The sequence below is a fragment of the Pezoporus flaviventris genome, unplaced genomic scaffold (assembly GCF_033815535.1).
Source record: "Pezoporus flaviventris isolate CSIRO_AGI_PZ_B2104156 unplaced genomic scaffold, CSIRO_AGI_Pfla_v1 ptg000020l, whole genome shotgun sequence".
NCBI classification, from domain to species: domain Eukaryota; kingdom Metazoa; phylum Chordata; class Aves; order Psittaciformes; family Psittacidae; genus Pezoporus; species Pezoporus flaviventris.
Genome location: NW_026892568.1, coordinates 2,795,930 through 2,810,806, shown reverse-complemented (window position 1 = coordinate 2,810,806; position 14,877 = coordinate 2,795,930). Strand labels below are relative to the sequence as shown.

At 42.8% G+C, this 14,877-nt stretch overlaps 1 protein-coding gene across 1 annotated transcript; it reads right to left on the bottom strand.

The window, feature by feature from the left end:
• Nucleotides 1-6,036: 6,036 nt before the first annotated feature.
• On the bottom strand, nt 6,037-13,471 carry LOC133270280 (sterile alpha motif domain-containing protein 9-like). The gene is made up of 3 exons (XM_061455314.1): nt 13,455-13,471; nt 12,190-12,234; nt 6,037-11,665 (listed from the first exon to the last, which is right to left on the bottom strand). The coding sequence occupies exons 2-3, from the start codon at nt 12,191-12,193 to the stop codon at nt 7,011-7,013; spliced, it is 4,659 nt and encodes a 1,552-aa protein (XP_061311298.1). The 5' UTR covers nt 12,194-12,234; nt 13,455-13,471; the 3' UTR covers nt 6,037-7,010.
• Nucleotides 13,472-14,877: the final 1,406 nt, after the last annotated feature.

Genomic DNA, 14,877 nt, shown 5'->3' with positions numbered 1-14,877 from the left:
AAAGATGCATTTGACATTAAGACAACTCCACAGTGTGCCATTGTACGAATTACAGGGGTTTTGACTCTTCGAGTTTTCCTGCTGCACTGCAAGTACCATTTGTTATTTCTGGTGGGTACTTCACACATGCTTCACTTCCATCCTTTGCATTGCTCTCCTTTCTTACGAGTCTCTAAAGGATTGGACAGGACCAGGTTTTGGTCTTGTTCCCTCTTTGGGAGTTGGTAGCTTGAGCAGATTACATTCATGTTACTCTGATCTGTTACCACACACTAATGGTTGTCCCTAAATTTGTAGCAAGTCGATGTGAATTTTTTTATTTTATTTTCTTTTTGTTTTGTCCTTCAAGAGCCATGTGCAATTAAGTGCTGAAGTCTTTCTATTCACAAGAATGGCATATTGGCTCTGTGCTCTTTGCTGGGGGTATCTCCTCAGCTATTAGACCAGCTGGCCTGACATCTTGAAAACAATTTGTGGAATCCTCATCCAGTGCCCATGGTTCACATTTTGCTCTTTTTGTTAAGTTCTGTTAGTGATATTTTCCTCCCTGCCTCCTTGTGTGGATCTGAGGGGGATAGTTGACCAAAAAAAATTGACACTGTAAAAGAGATCTCTTTATTTTGAAGGCCAGTGGTGTGTTTTTACTGACCTGTCAGTATTGCAGCTCTCAGGATAGCAGCAGTCTGTGTATCATGAAGTCATACATCTCACTGGTTGTGGAATTTCTTTTCTATTGATGACTGTGTTTTAGTGACTTTTATAGGTACTAATGGAAGTTGGTCTTGGAGCTTGGGGTGGGGTTAAAGCTTAAGTAGAGGTATATGACCTTTTATGTTTGTTTTTTTTAAGGGCAGGAATTACTGATACTCTGCTAAATTGAGTGAATTTGCACCCACTGTTTTTAACGAGAGAAGCAAAGGGGACATGTGGCAAATAAAGTGTGTAACACATGAGATTTTGGCTTGTTTTAGAATTGTGTGATGAGTTCATAATGTGTTCTGTGCCTTGCCTAATGAAGATTGTAGCCCTTAGATTGTAGCCTGAGGAATAGGCTACTTCCAGAATAATGTTTTAAAAAGTCTGTACATTTGGAGTCAAAATAATCAGACAAGTGAAATGATGGTAGTGACCAGGTTCTGTAAAATGTAGCTATTGGTGACTACCATATTTTCCTGTAATGGTGGGGGTAGGTAAATATTAGTTCAACAGAAGCTTTGAGGCAGCCTTCCAAGGGATCAAGATAGAGTTGAAGTGATTCTACAGTGTAATGTGTATAAGATTCTTTTTTGAAGTTTTAGGAGAACCTTTGTGAGAGTTTTCTTACACGCTGTGAACAGCAGCTTTATGCAGCCTCTTGACTGTCAGAGTGCAGTCTCATTAAGGCTCTAGTAGAAGAAACTACAGTTTGAAGCTTGTACCCCAGGATCCAGGATGTTGTCCTTAGTCATTTTTTCATAGCATTCTGATGAGTCAGTCCATGGCATGAACTGGCTGTGAGGGTTGGTGTTTACTCATCTGTTGGCTGTTGTGAATGGTGAGGTGCTTGCACCTTTTGAGCAAGTTCACAGTAACTTTACTGATTCTTACTTCTGACACCTCAAGTCTTAGTTCTTTTGTCTAAACCTTAACTGTGTTCTCAAGTGCTATTCAGAAAGGGGCTGTGTGGAGAATTGCAGCTTCTGCTGCCCTTAGTAGCCAATGTGTATAAATGGTTGCCGACAGCACTTTGAATTATCAGAAATTAATCCCGTACAGCCAAAGGTAGCTGATTAGCTGTCTTCCATTTTAGGAAATTACATAATCCTTTGAGATAAAGATGTCATGCAGAGCTTTTTACTTTTTTTTTTTTTTTCTTTGAATTAATTGCATATATGTTACTTGCACTGAATTCTTCAGCTTCTTTCCCCTAAATTTTAGTGGAAGAAAATACATTTTGCTCTTTCATTTGTAAAGTCTAGAATAAGAAAACACACTTTGAGACTGTTTAATGAAGGAACCTGGCAATGTAAGTATTGTGATTTCTTTTGTTTGTGGTAGGCAACAGGATTACCTTGTTAAACTTATGGCAGCAAATTAAGGGCAAATTGAAAGTAGTTTTATGGTTGCCTTTACTTCATATGCTTTTCTTAAGCAACAAATTGTGGTAATTGAAGTTTGGCAGCTTTTTAAATGAAAAACTAAATTCTGGGTGAAACTTCTTGGTTTAATACAATTTGTGTTTCTGTTAACTAGCAGCAGAATTTCAGCATTTGCTACTTACTGGTAGAGAAGAAAAATTCCACAGCACTGCCAGTACAGGTTAGTTTAATCTGTAAGTACCTGATGTTCCTATTTGAAATAATTTGTTCAAATGATACCACTTAAATACATGAGGGGAATTTTGGTCTCTGCAATGTGAATGTATCTGTTATCTACCACTGTTCCCAGTAGTGAGTGAACAGCTAGATTATTTTTTTTTTTTAATATCTTCAGTGGTTTTAACTACACTTGTTGGTAACATCTGCAACCACGTAGAAGGAAAACTTAATACAGGAACTTAACAGATAGCCATTGGTGTTACTGAAAAGCATGAAGATCTAAAGTTGAAGTTACTTCTTCAGTAACATGCGTATTAAAAAAAGAGGCTGTTTTACCAGTGAACCAGTTATAGGATACTGTATTTGATGTGTTGGGGAATAAGCATTTGTGTTGGTAAGAATCCATAGCAGTAATTTTTGTTTTCTTTAGTCATTGTTAATACTGTCTCCTAACAACAGGTTTTACTTTGTTAGGCTGGTAAGCCAGGATCTGCTTGTTCTCTGCTTTTATTGTTTTGTTTTCTGTTAGCCCATTTCAGCACTTCAGAGGCTTCTTGCAAATGTGGTTTTGCCCAGCTGTTTTATCTTACTCCAGAGTTACTGCTCTGCCTCTTTTGTTTTTCTTCTGCCCTATTCCAGATTCCTGGAAATTTTGGCTTTTTTTTTCAATTTTTGTTTATTTTATGGAGTATTTTACGCCTTAGAAAATAGGAGAGATCATTTGTGATTGGCTAAAAGATGCAGCCTTCTCCAGAATAGCTGCACGTTTTTAGTTAAGCTTTGTGTACCTCATACTTACATATCAGCACAGGAGATGAAAACTTGCTGTGCTGTAGTACATAGTATATTTTCACAGATGGATGTAATAATTCACTTCTCAAGGGCATGTTACCACATGGTGAATTTGAGGGGCTTTTGACATCATTAGTGGCTAATTATATAGAAACTAGGTGTTGGGAAGATCACACTAGTGGGGCAGCTGAACAGACACTTCAGTTTGTCAGCACATCTGAATTGCATAGAGTGGTTTCATGAGAGACCTGATGTTTCCATCAGTATTGCTTAGTTTAGAATTTTGAAGTGTTACCTGACACTGCAGAATTCACCCTACTAACATAAAACTTTTCAAGGGGATTGTATCTTCCCAGGCTTTAGAATAATTACACTTGAAGCCCATCTTGTGGCATCTTCTCTGCATCAGTTCTGTTACTCACGCTAAATTGCTTTGCAAAACTAGCTACATGCAAATTTTTGAATAATGTTGCATAGGTGTTTCTCCCTAGAAAAAGAAGGCAAGTTGTACAATAAAATTGTATAACTTATGTTTGCCTGTATTTCCTAAATCTTAACGGCAGATATGCATGAAAAACAGGGATACCTTGCTGTGAGGTCATTGTCCTATTAACAGAATGTATGTATCTTCTTTTTAACTTCTGTGGTCGGCCCTAGTTGATACTTAATGCAATGCTCTATACTAAGTTGGAATAAGTAACTGATTGCTTTGGCTGCTGAATTGCTTTGTGAAGTCTCAGTTTTGGCAGTGGTTGGATGATGACCTGCACTACTTGTACACCAGCTTGGCGATCAGTGGGGATAACTAAAGAATAGTGGTGTTTTTTAGTATTTTTTCAACAAAAAGTGCATTTGTCCATGGTAGATCCTAATGTGAGCTCTGGTAGAACATCATCTCTTTGTGAAGCTTTTAATGGCAATTAATTACAGTACTTCTCCCTAGAATAAAGTTTATTTTCTTTTGAGATGGGACCAAAACAATACAGGAATCAGAGCTTTCATATCCAGATGGGCATTCTTAAGTTGTAGCTCAACTTCTGATGCACCGTTACACCAGCTGTCCAGTCTAATGTGGTTCAGGAGTCTTCTTTCCCAGTTCTGATAAGGAGTACATGGAACAGTGAGTCATTTCACACTATTTCCTTTAGACTTCTGCTTAATAACACCCAAGTCACCTTCAGATTCTGGTCGCTGTGTGGCGAACCCAGACTCCAGACTGTTTTTACTACCTTCTTAAAGTACCTTAAAGCACGTGATGGAGTTGTGTCCCCTCTCAGTGTGTTGTAAAGGTGTTTTCTGTAACTTGATACTGCTTTTGCGTAAGTAGTATGAAAGGGATGGGGTCATTGATCTTTTTCGAAAGACAGGTGGCAAAATACTGATGTTGAATCTAATTTGAGAAGTGAGAGACTGGTAAGTATGTGCATCATTTTAATGCATGCAAGTAATAGTAACAGTAACTAGCTTAATTTTATAGCATTCAGTTTACAAAGAAGATTCAAAGAAAATATGGAGCTGACTTTGCATCCATTGGGAACCTTCTATGAACTGTATGCTTCAGGAATGGATCACTGCACATATACAAGTCTGTAATGTGTGTCTGTCACTTTGTAACCGTCTCTGATTAAACAGAAGTGAACCACTGTTTCTGTCTATCTTTTTTTTTCTCCTCTTGAGAACCTTTCCAAAGTATTATTGCAACAAATGTTAGATCTTCCAAAGTGTGTGTAAGTATAAAATCCACCTTCTCTCCTGCTGTGGTTTGAATAACTTGGTACTATCTATCTGTCATTGTCTATAAATTGCAAAAACTCATTGACATGAGCTTTATCTTAAAGTGTTTTATACCCAGAGACAGCAAATGCATTCTGAATTCCCAACCTGTTACTTCCCTTTGGTGCTGGTCTGCTGTCCTTCTGCTGAACTGTCTATACAGAAAATTTGACTATTTAAGTTGTAAGAGTCAGGGAATATGGAGGAAAAGTATCTAAAAGTGTTTTTATAAAACTTGATAGAGTGTGCTGTTACATGGTCTGCTCTAAACTCATTTAGAGTGATAGGCTGGCAAGATGAGGTGGCTTTGAAGGTGAGTGTGTGTGTGCAACTTCTGCCTACAGGGTGAACAGATTACTCTGCTAGGCTGATTGGTCTCACTTTGCTACCACTGTTTACGCATAGGTTAATTTCTTAAGAGGTGGTGGAAGATAAACCCATTATTTTACTGCTATACCACCTGGAACAATTTGTGGTGTTATGAATATATGTAATGAGGAGCAAGTAGAGGCCCCTTTAGGGAAGACTGCTGTTTTGCATCAGCTCTTCACTGGAGTTTGACCTCTGGCCCTTTTGGCTCTATGGAAGTTTGGGTATTTGAAAAACAGGAGAGCTGGTTTGTCCTAAAAGCTGGCTGGAGCAAGGGGGGTTGCGTGTTTCTGGCTGGTTGAAGTACTCCCAGGTTTCATTTGCCACACCTGGGGAATTTGAATATGACTGGGTAAAGAGTAAGAAGGATGGGTCTGTACTTTCTGCCCTATAAGCCTCAGCAGCTTGTTTTGCACCATGGGAGCCCAAGTGCTAAGCTGTATGTTTATGCTTTTTCTCTTAATCTTATTTGTTTTCCGCAGGGCACAGGGGGAGGATCTTCACCTGGGGTGAAGCATTTGGATCTAAGCCTTTAGCTTGTAAGAGATAGAAATGGATATATTTGCAAAGCAAGACCCCTACTTATGCCTCAAAAGGAAAGACTGGAGAGTTGGCAGTGGTGTGGGCTGCAGGGCAAGGGCTACTGATAGTATTGAATTGGGTGTCTGAGGGCAGAAAACAGCTTACAAGATGGACCCTCTTGGCCAAGCCCTCCAAGGGTTTGCTTTGCTGTGGAGTCTCCCACATGGAAGGCAAGGGAAAGAGACTGGTATGGCCTGGCCAGCAGTGGCAAACTTTGTTTCTGCTTCCTGAGGCCAAAGCCCGAATGTTTTGCCTAGATAGAATAATCTTTGGTTTGATCCTGTTTGTTCTGAATTTGCAGTGGCTTGCAATCCCTCCTACAGTTTCTTGCTGTGCCCCAGACCTTGGCCGAAGTTGGAAAAACCAAATCATACCTTGCTACTGTTAGAACTGCATCTTCAGGTAGGGTAATTTAAGCTCACATGGAAACGGTAATTCTTTGTAAAGAATGTTTATTAGAGTAAAACTTAAAGCCACATGGCAGGTTTTCTGGAAATTTTAGTCACAATATTGGCAACAATGTAAAACTCCAGAAAGAGCAGGCATCTTTATTATAAGAAGCTTAATGGAATGTAATGGTTGCAGACACAGTGCTCACAAAAACTCCTTTGCATTTTTCACGTTACTAAATCAGGCCAGACAGTATTTTCAAGCATACCTCTGGATGCAGTTAGATTTGGTCCTATACTTTGTGGACACTTAAACATAAACTGCAGGAGTTGTTTGGTCTATGAAATCATAACAATGCTTAGATACAATCTTTTTTTGCCATGATTGTTTCACTGCTGGAATGTGTCTGCACCTCTCTTCAGATACAGGTATGGTTTGTAATATTTACATGGAAAAGCAGTGTAAGAGTGATGGAAAATTTGAGACTTGTCATGTGTGCAAAGTTGGCTTAAAAATTGCTTACTTGCCCTCTGTGCTCCTGTAGTGGCAGTTGATAGATTTCATACATGGTACATGTTACTGAGCAAAGTATGCTGCATTTGTGGACTCTAAAACTATCAAAATCTTCTGTTTCAAGGTGTATTTTTACTAGTAGGTTTCAGATGGTTTTAGGTACTTGGTCCTAATTGTAGTAGTTAGGTGTGATTACTTTGCTACCTGGTGTTCAGCCAGTGCAGCCCACTTGGTTTAAATGTGACAACAGACAGTGCTGTATCTTCCACCAGTGCAGTAGGCACCATAAACATACTAAATACCTTGTGTTCTGCTGATGGCTGCATTGTCTTCAACCTCAATATTGAAAGCAACAAGACCCTTAAATGAAAAGCCTAAATAGAAGGTCACATTTTCATTTCCAGGGGGCACTGAATCACGATGGAGCGGCAAGATAGAAAGCTCTTTCACGTGACCACGTATAAATAAATTTCGGTCCTTGGTCCAGCCAGAAACTCTTTTGAGAATGTCACGGATCTTGGCAATGTTCCATACAGTTCCATGGAGCCATTTCATTCTCTTCTCATCCAAAGACCCACTAATTAATTTATCAATTTTATTTTTGTGCACAATCTTACCTAAGCCATAACCTTTTCCCAGAAAAAAGGGGGTGTAGATTCTTTTCTTCCTGGTTGGAACATCCTTCATCTTAATGTCGTATAAACGTTTCAGGGTTTGAAGGGCTGAGTTTAGAATTTCATCTTTGTATGGGTTAGGCTCTTTGTCTAAGGCCTCATCTGGCCAGTACAACAAGGTGAGCAGAAAATGGGCACTTGCTGGAAAGGGTCTTTTTCCCTTAAAGAATCTTGCACTGAGGTCACGAAGAGCTTGTGCTGAAAGAAGTTTGGCTGATCCTGGTGCTAAGCATGATAACGTGATGTGGCACAAAATGTAATTGATCAGATCGTTGTCCTCCAGCCTGTCCCCAAGTAGATTTTCTGTATAGAAACTAAGGATGTTTTCTAGCTTTTCAGCTGACCTGGCCTCTTTCTTGTCTGTCAAGAATGACAGGATATTGGTGACATTGCCTCCACCGCTTTTATAAATATTCATGCGTCTCATCAGCTGGGTCTCAAAGGCACTGTTGCTGCCCTCCGTAAGTGATGTTGAAATGAAGAACTTGGCATATACCTCAGCCTGTCTTTTTAGCCATTTTCTGGGGTTATAAATTTGCTCTTCCTTTTCATCTCTTTCATCTTCCTCGTCCTTCTCTTGGTTTTTATCTGTTTGGAAGTAACTTAGGTCTTCTGAAATCCATTCCAGGGAGTTGTACAGGTTCTGGCGTAAGCCTTTTAAGCGGGAGTGAAGCTTTGCCCACATTTTTTCAATGTCCTTAGGAATGTAATCTGTGATCAGGTATTTCACAAGCTCTGAGTATTCCCCATGTGGATCTCTCTGAAATACATCAAGTGTGGACAGAAATTTAAGAAGGCGACATCCGACTTCTACTTCTCCAAAATAGCCAGCGTTGTTCATACTGTCATGTTCTGCTTTTGCAGCCTGTTGTGCAGCCCTGAAGCATTTCATAGCTTTAAGAGCAATTTCTATCTTTTGAATGACACTTTGGGGAGTGTCCTCGTGTGTCATTTTGTCCACAGTGAAATTAAACCATTTCCTGTAGACTTGACCTTCTGTATCTAAAATATAAGAATCATTTGGCATACGAGATTTTGCAACCCCTGCCCAGTGTTCTGCATCTTCAAACTTTTCATTGTTGTAATGTAGTCTGGCAAGCTGCTGGGCAAAAAAGGGATCTTTTCCAAGGAGCTCATAGGCAGCTTTTAAAATAGCTATAGCTTTTTCACAGTCTTCAGCTTTACAGACGTGTTCAATGAACGGGGAGAACAGAGTGTCAGTAGCATCACCCCTGCTTCTTTTATCGCGTCGAATAAACAGATCTCTGATGAACTTTATGAATTCATCTCGTCCAAATCTGTTTTCAAAGAGTGGCTTTTCCTGAAGAAGAGTCATTGCAAGTTGACTCTGAGGTTCATTCCCTGAAAGCTGATGCAGAATTTCTTTTGCAACCAGACAGTGTATTATCCGAACAGATGAAATATAGGTGGTGCTTTCCCTTAGCTCAATAAAAATCATTCTTACTTGTTCACTCAAGTGACTTTTAAAATCATATGCTCTTAATTTCCTCTCTGCATATGCCCCCAGTCCCAGAAAAGCCTCACAGTGTGACAGTGAAATATATGAATTAGGTACATAAAAGTTAAGCAGAGCCACATAGCGCATCAGGCACGTATCACGAGAAGAACGGTCTATGTCTTGCAGTATGTGCCCTACAAAGTCTCTCACGTATGTTTCATTGAACTCCTCGCACATCAGGACAAACGTGAGTATGAATTCGGGCTTGACATCTTTCTGCTTCAGTTTTTCAAGTTTGGTTCTGAACAGACTTTTCTCTGAGTCTGTCAGCTTGTGAGTGACAGCAACTGTGTCCAGTGGAGAAGCCTTACAGAGCCTTTCAGGATCATTGGATCGTCTGCAGCACATGAGGATGAAGTAAGGTCTGGGGGAAATAATTTTCCTAGTTGTTGTTACAGCATCCATTAACTCATTCCTTAGTTCTTCTAGATACTCTTCTTCATAATCTTCAATCAGGAGAAGCACCGGAAGACAATGACTGATGTCCTTTTCTTCATAGTCTCTGAATACAAGTGCATGCTCACAGACAGTTGCAGGTGAATATGAGGTTTTGATAACAGCACATCTTAAGTCCTTTCTTCTTTTCCACAGAACTTGCCGTGCTATTGTGCTTCCACCACTTCCAGGGTGGTGAAATACCTTCAGTTTAGGCACCGAACAATTGAGTCCGCTTCCTCGTAAAATGTCATCCAGCAGTTTGCTGGCATCTTTGCACGCTTCACGTTCAATGATTTCCCCACAGCGCCTTTTGTCAGCAAGCCAGAAGTTCTCCCAGATGATTTTTCTTCCTTTGTAAAAATTTTGTTCTATTTCTTGTATTTCTTTTTCAGTCAAAAGATCTAACTTGATATCATCACATTGGTCAACACAAAGGATTTCTAGGGAAAACAGTTTCTCTTCTTCCAGCAAGGGAAGGGTGCATAGCCCTCTAGTAGAAACTGGCAGGTGTCTGGGTTGTGCTGTTGAAGGCAGCATTGCTTGAATGGTGGCATCTACGTGACTTAGCTTCATGCCCACAATGCTGCATTGTTCCAGTGTCTCAATGCTGCAGGATGCCTGAGCTAGATTAGCCCATTTCCCATAATTTTCTTTGGACTCTGCAATGCAAACAATGTACTCTGTGCCATTCATCTCCGTGTAGAATTCCTGAAAAGTATCCACAAGTGGTTTCTGCACTGGTGATAGCAATAGGAAGAGCACAATGAAAGACCGCTTTGGCAGGATCTCGTCACAGATACGAGTAATTGCTTTCTTCAGGTATTTTTTCCTTGTTCTAATCCACGTATTTTCATCACAAGGTTTTTCATCCCCAAGGAAGTCACTGCGCCCGTTGCAGAATACCCAGCTGGTCTGGTCAAACAGGCACAGATGTTTCTGAGAGGCAGGGTTGCCAGTCTTGCTTTCTTTGGAAAAATCCTGTAAAAAATAAGACCTTGTTGCGTGGTGTTCTTTGTACTTGCTATAGAGCCCTGACACGTTGGAATGTTCATCGAAGTCAAAGACGCAGAAGATGTTCAAGCGCATTAAGAAGTTGATATAGGTCAGATTATCCTTTTCACATCTGTTTGTGACAAGGATGTACCGCAGGGAATCATCCATGTAGCTTTTGCCATCGTTCAGTAGAATGGCTAACTTCCTTCCTAAATTTTGAGATACTTCTGTATGTACTTCTGTGCTGGAGAGCTCAGCTTTTTCTCTTTGAGCATCCCTGTCTTGTATACCCTGAATAAAAGTAGCTAGATTGTTGGGTTTTACTGGTTCAGACTTGGCCCCCAGTCTCTGATAGATAGCTTTCTCTTTTGTGAGAGTCACCTTCTGGCTCTCTTCATTGTACTTTGGCAAATATACTTCAAAAAAGCTGTTCTTTACTAAACTGGATGTTGGTTCAATGTCAACCTCCACCACAAATCTTTGGTCCTGAGAGTCTTTCGAAATCACTTCAACAAAAACAGGTGCGTGAATACATTTCCGTGCAATTTCTTGTTTGTTTTCTTGAAAACACTTTTCTATATGATTTAATGCATCAGTGTAGCATTCCCGCTCTTTGACCTTTACACCAACAATCTGCCCGTGTTTGTAGCCCTTGTCCTCAACACTGTCCATGATGCCAAAATGGATGGTGCCGTTTGTTCGAATGTTCATGCAGGCTGAAGCAAATCGTATCACTTCACAGGCAAACTTTGATTGCAGTTGATTTTTGTTCAGTTCTGCAGCAATGGCAAAAGATTTGTATTCATGGCAAGGAGTGATCAGATCACTGACTCCTGATTCCGGAGCAAGAACTCTGTCTTTCACATATTTGAAATTGGTATCCTGACTTTTAAATGGTCGACAGTTGCTGAGCTCTAAAAAGTCATCGTCACCATGTTTAAGTTGGGAGCTCCTTCTCCTTTGTTTCTTGCTAGAAGGAGCAGCTGTGTGGTTTCTGCTGGGTTTATCCTGAGCAGGGGCATCTGTGGAGCTCACCGGCTCTGTCTGCGCTTTGGTTCTCTCGGGTGCTTTGCTGCTGGAGTTCTTGCCTTGCTGTGCATTCTCCTGGAGCTGCAGAAGTTCATTCCTCTTGCGGATTAACATGTGGATTTGGCCAGCCTTCATACCTATGCCTTTGAGGAAAGAGTCATCCAGTTCCATTAGTGCTGGACCTGTCACTTCTTCCGCATGTAGTTTTTCTACGTACTCTGTCTTGATTCCAGTAGATTCCAGCCAACACTGGACGTGGTTCTCATCCCATTTGTTCACAGGTAATGTTCTGTAATCTGGAAGTTAGAGTTCTGTGTTAGTAGTGCAAGCTAAAAACGTCAACATACGTCACAGGCAGCATGATTCTTGCAAGACTGGCCATATTGAATGCAAGATTCTTACTACTAGTCACAGTGAGAGACTTTGTCTTCTCAAGTATGTCAGTTCTGATGACTAAAACCAACCTTAACATTAACTAAAAACAGTCTTGGGCAGTGGTCAAGACTAATAAATCAGTGAAGCGGGAAACCATGAGGAGGGCTTGGAAGTGATCCTCAGAGGGAGTCATGGGAATAACACAGAATGTTTTTCTTTTAAGGGAATGATGGGATAAGGTTATCAGAACTGACAGGAATGAGTTCTCAAGACTTTTCGGGTAGGTCATTTACCCACTTGAGTCTGTTTATTTCTATGAAGGTAGAATAAATACAGTCCTTATGGTGATGTCAAGAGTACTGATCAGTTTCCCCATTAGAGATGAGCAGGTACTAAAAAGCAAACTGCTACGTATGAAGTAGACACTTTTCAAGAGATCACATACCCATTGCCTTTGATGAGGGAAGTCCTGCTGTTAGCAAACAAAACCCTAGAGGGGGGGGAAAAATACCTGTGTTCAGATTTACAGTTAACATTCCCGTGTTAAAGCTGATGTTTGCTGTTTTCCCAACCTCCCCCCCCCCCCAGCTCTGATGCTCACTGGATTTACCAATAAGCAATTCCAATTGCTGCCCAACCCCACAAGCTTTTACCTTCTAGTGGGGTGTCCTTGCCTGATACATGACATTCTCTGCCTTGCTCAGGCTCTGGTTACAGGGATACAGAGGTGGACTGTACTGCAGAGGGGACCATGCTACATTTGCCTTCTCAGCATCACACCAGGAGTGTCTGATTGACGTAGTCAGCAGTAGCCATCCCTGAGCTATGGACTACTAGGTAACAACGGTCACAGTGAAAAGTGTGTGGTGGTGGTGGTCTCTCTTAGTGCAGTGAGAGCTCACCTCTGCAGGCTGAGAACAGCCAGCTCCATCCTTGCAACTTGTGGTACAACAGTGCCACTCACCGACTGACTTAAGGTGCAAGGAAGAGCAGTGACCAGCACAGCCAGTGTAAAAGGTAGTTGTGGGGCTCTGTGCAATCTCCTTACAAGGTCAAGTACAGAAGTTGTAACTGAGGGAATGCAGTGAGCAGACGCTGGCCAGGACCTCTTGGCAAGAGGTGAGTTCAACAGGAGGTGGCGGTGGCGCTCTCTGAGGTAAGGTAAAAGAAGGGCAGGAAACGGAGTCCTGACTCCTGGTGCAGCCTTTGCCGTGAAACGGAACAAGAATGTCTGCAGGAGTGGCCTTTTGGTGCCTTGGCCACCGCAGCACCTCCCAGGGCTGTGCAATGATGGTGTTTGGGGTGAAAACCCCCCTCTCCCATCGCTTGTCTTCTGCCAGCACCGCTATGACAGCAGATACTGGGGCGGTGCTTTGTGGGAAAACGAAACTGGCGGGGAAAGAGAAACTGGGGGGGGGGGGGGGGGCGCGCCTGCGTGCACTCCAGTGGGGCCAGGGACAATTGGCTGTGTGGCTCGGCAGGGATGGAGCCGTGGATGTGTGTTGGCCCAGCAACCACCCAAGCAGCTCAGGCCGTCCCGTTTGCTGCTGCTAAGCAGTGTTTTTCCCGAGGGGATGGAGCCGGGGGGGGGGGGGTATGGCTCTGGGGAGGCGGCTGTGCAGGGGGTCCTTGCCTTTCTAAGGCTTGCTGCCAGGCTGAGAATAACCGATCACTCCCCCTCACCCCCCCATGCAGCCCCCCAGTGCTTACCTTACCGAGCCTGCAGGTAATGGAACTGTCTCCAGTGCTCTGGACTGCCCGATCCTGCCTGCAGGGAAGTTGTTCCAGAGGAGGCGAGGGAGGGAAAATGCTCCAGCCTGCTTCAGTGCACCATAGGAAAAGGAGTCTGAGCCCTGTGGATGGCTGCAGCGCTCTGTGGGTCTGCAATAGTGCAGCTGCTACCTGGCAGTAGGGAGGGGAGCTGCTTTAGAGGAACATTCCTGTTCCCCTGACAGGTCTCCACTCTTTCTCAGCAGTGCTGTTGCTGGGTGGTGCTGCTTGCTTCACTCATCCTCGCCGCCGGGCTGGGTTCCTGTGCCGGGAAGGGTGCGGTTGGTTTGGGTTGGTTGGTCAGGATCATCCAACCCCTCACAGGCAGGAATAGAACGGCAGAGCTTGTGACACGTGGGGCTCGCAGGCTTTAGCTTTCCTGTAAATCACGTGGTCATTTAGCACCTCTGTTTCACAACATGCTATTTGATCAGAGTGCATCACTGCTCCTGTTCACAGAGGGGCATTGTTCTGGTGCATTTACAGGGCTGGTCACCCACCTGGGGCGCCTCAGAACAAGGAAATGAGGATCCCTGCCCTGCAGGGAGGGTCACTGCTCCCAGAACAAGAATGTAGGTGGTGTCTGTCCGTATCTGGGTGCCCATGTCCAGCTGTGCATCTGTGCCTGCATCTGTCTCTTGTGTATCCATCCCTGTATCTGTCTGTGTCATTGTTTATACATCTCTATGTGTCTGCTTCTGTCTGTCCATCCATCTCTATCTGCCTCTCCATCCTTGTCCATCTGCATATCAGTCTGTCTCTACCCATCAGCCTGTCCATTTGTCTGTCTCTGCCCATCCCTCCATCTGTCCGTCCTTCTCCTTGTTCATTGGTTTGCCTATCCATTCACTTGTCTCTGTCACTATGTTTATCCTTTTCCCTGTCCCTCCTTCTGTCAGTCTGGCCATTTGTCTGTGTGCCTGTCAGTCCATCCATCCCTTTTTCTGTCTGTCCTCTCTGTTGGTTTGTCTGTCAGTCTGGCCATTTGTCTTTGTCCTGTTGGTTTGTCTGTCTGCCCATCTGTCAGTCCTATCCATCTGTTTTTCCGTCCATCCTTCCATCTGTCAGTCGGTCTCTTTGGCCCTTCTCTTTGTTGGTCAGTCTGGCTGTTTGTCCATCTGTTTTTCTGTCCTTCTCTCTGTCCGTCCGTCTGTCCTTCCATCCATTTTTCTATCAGTCCATCTGTCCATGTGCCTGTCCATCCTTCAGTGTTTCCATCCATCCATTTATCCATCTTTTCCTCTCTCCATCAGTCCATCAGTCTGTCGTCAGTTTGTCTGTCTGTCCATCTGTGTGTCCGTCTGGCTGTCCTCTCCACCTGACCATTTGTCCATCTGTCTGTTTGTCCATCCATCCGTTTCTG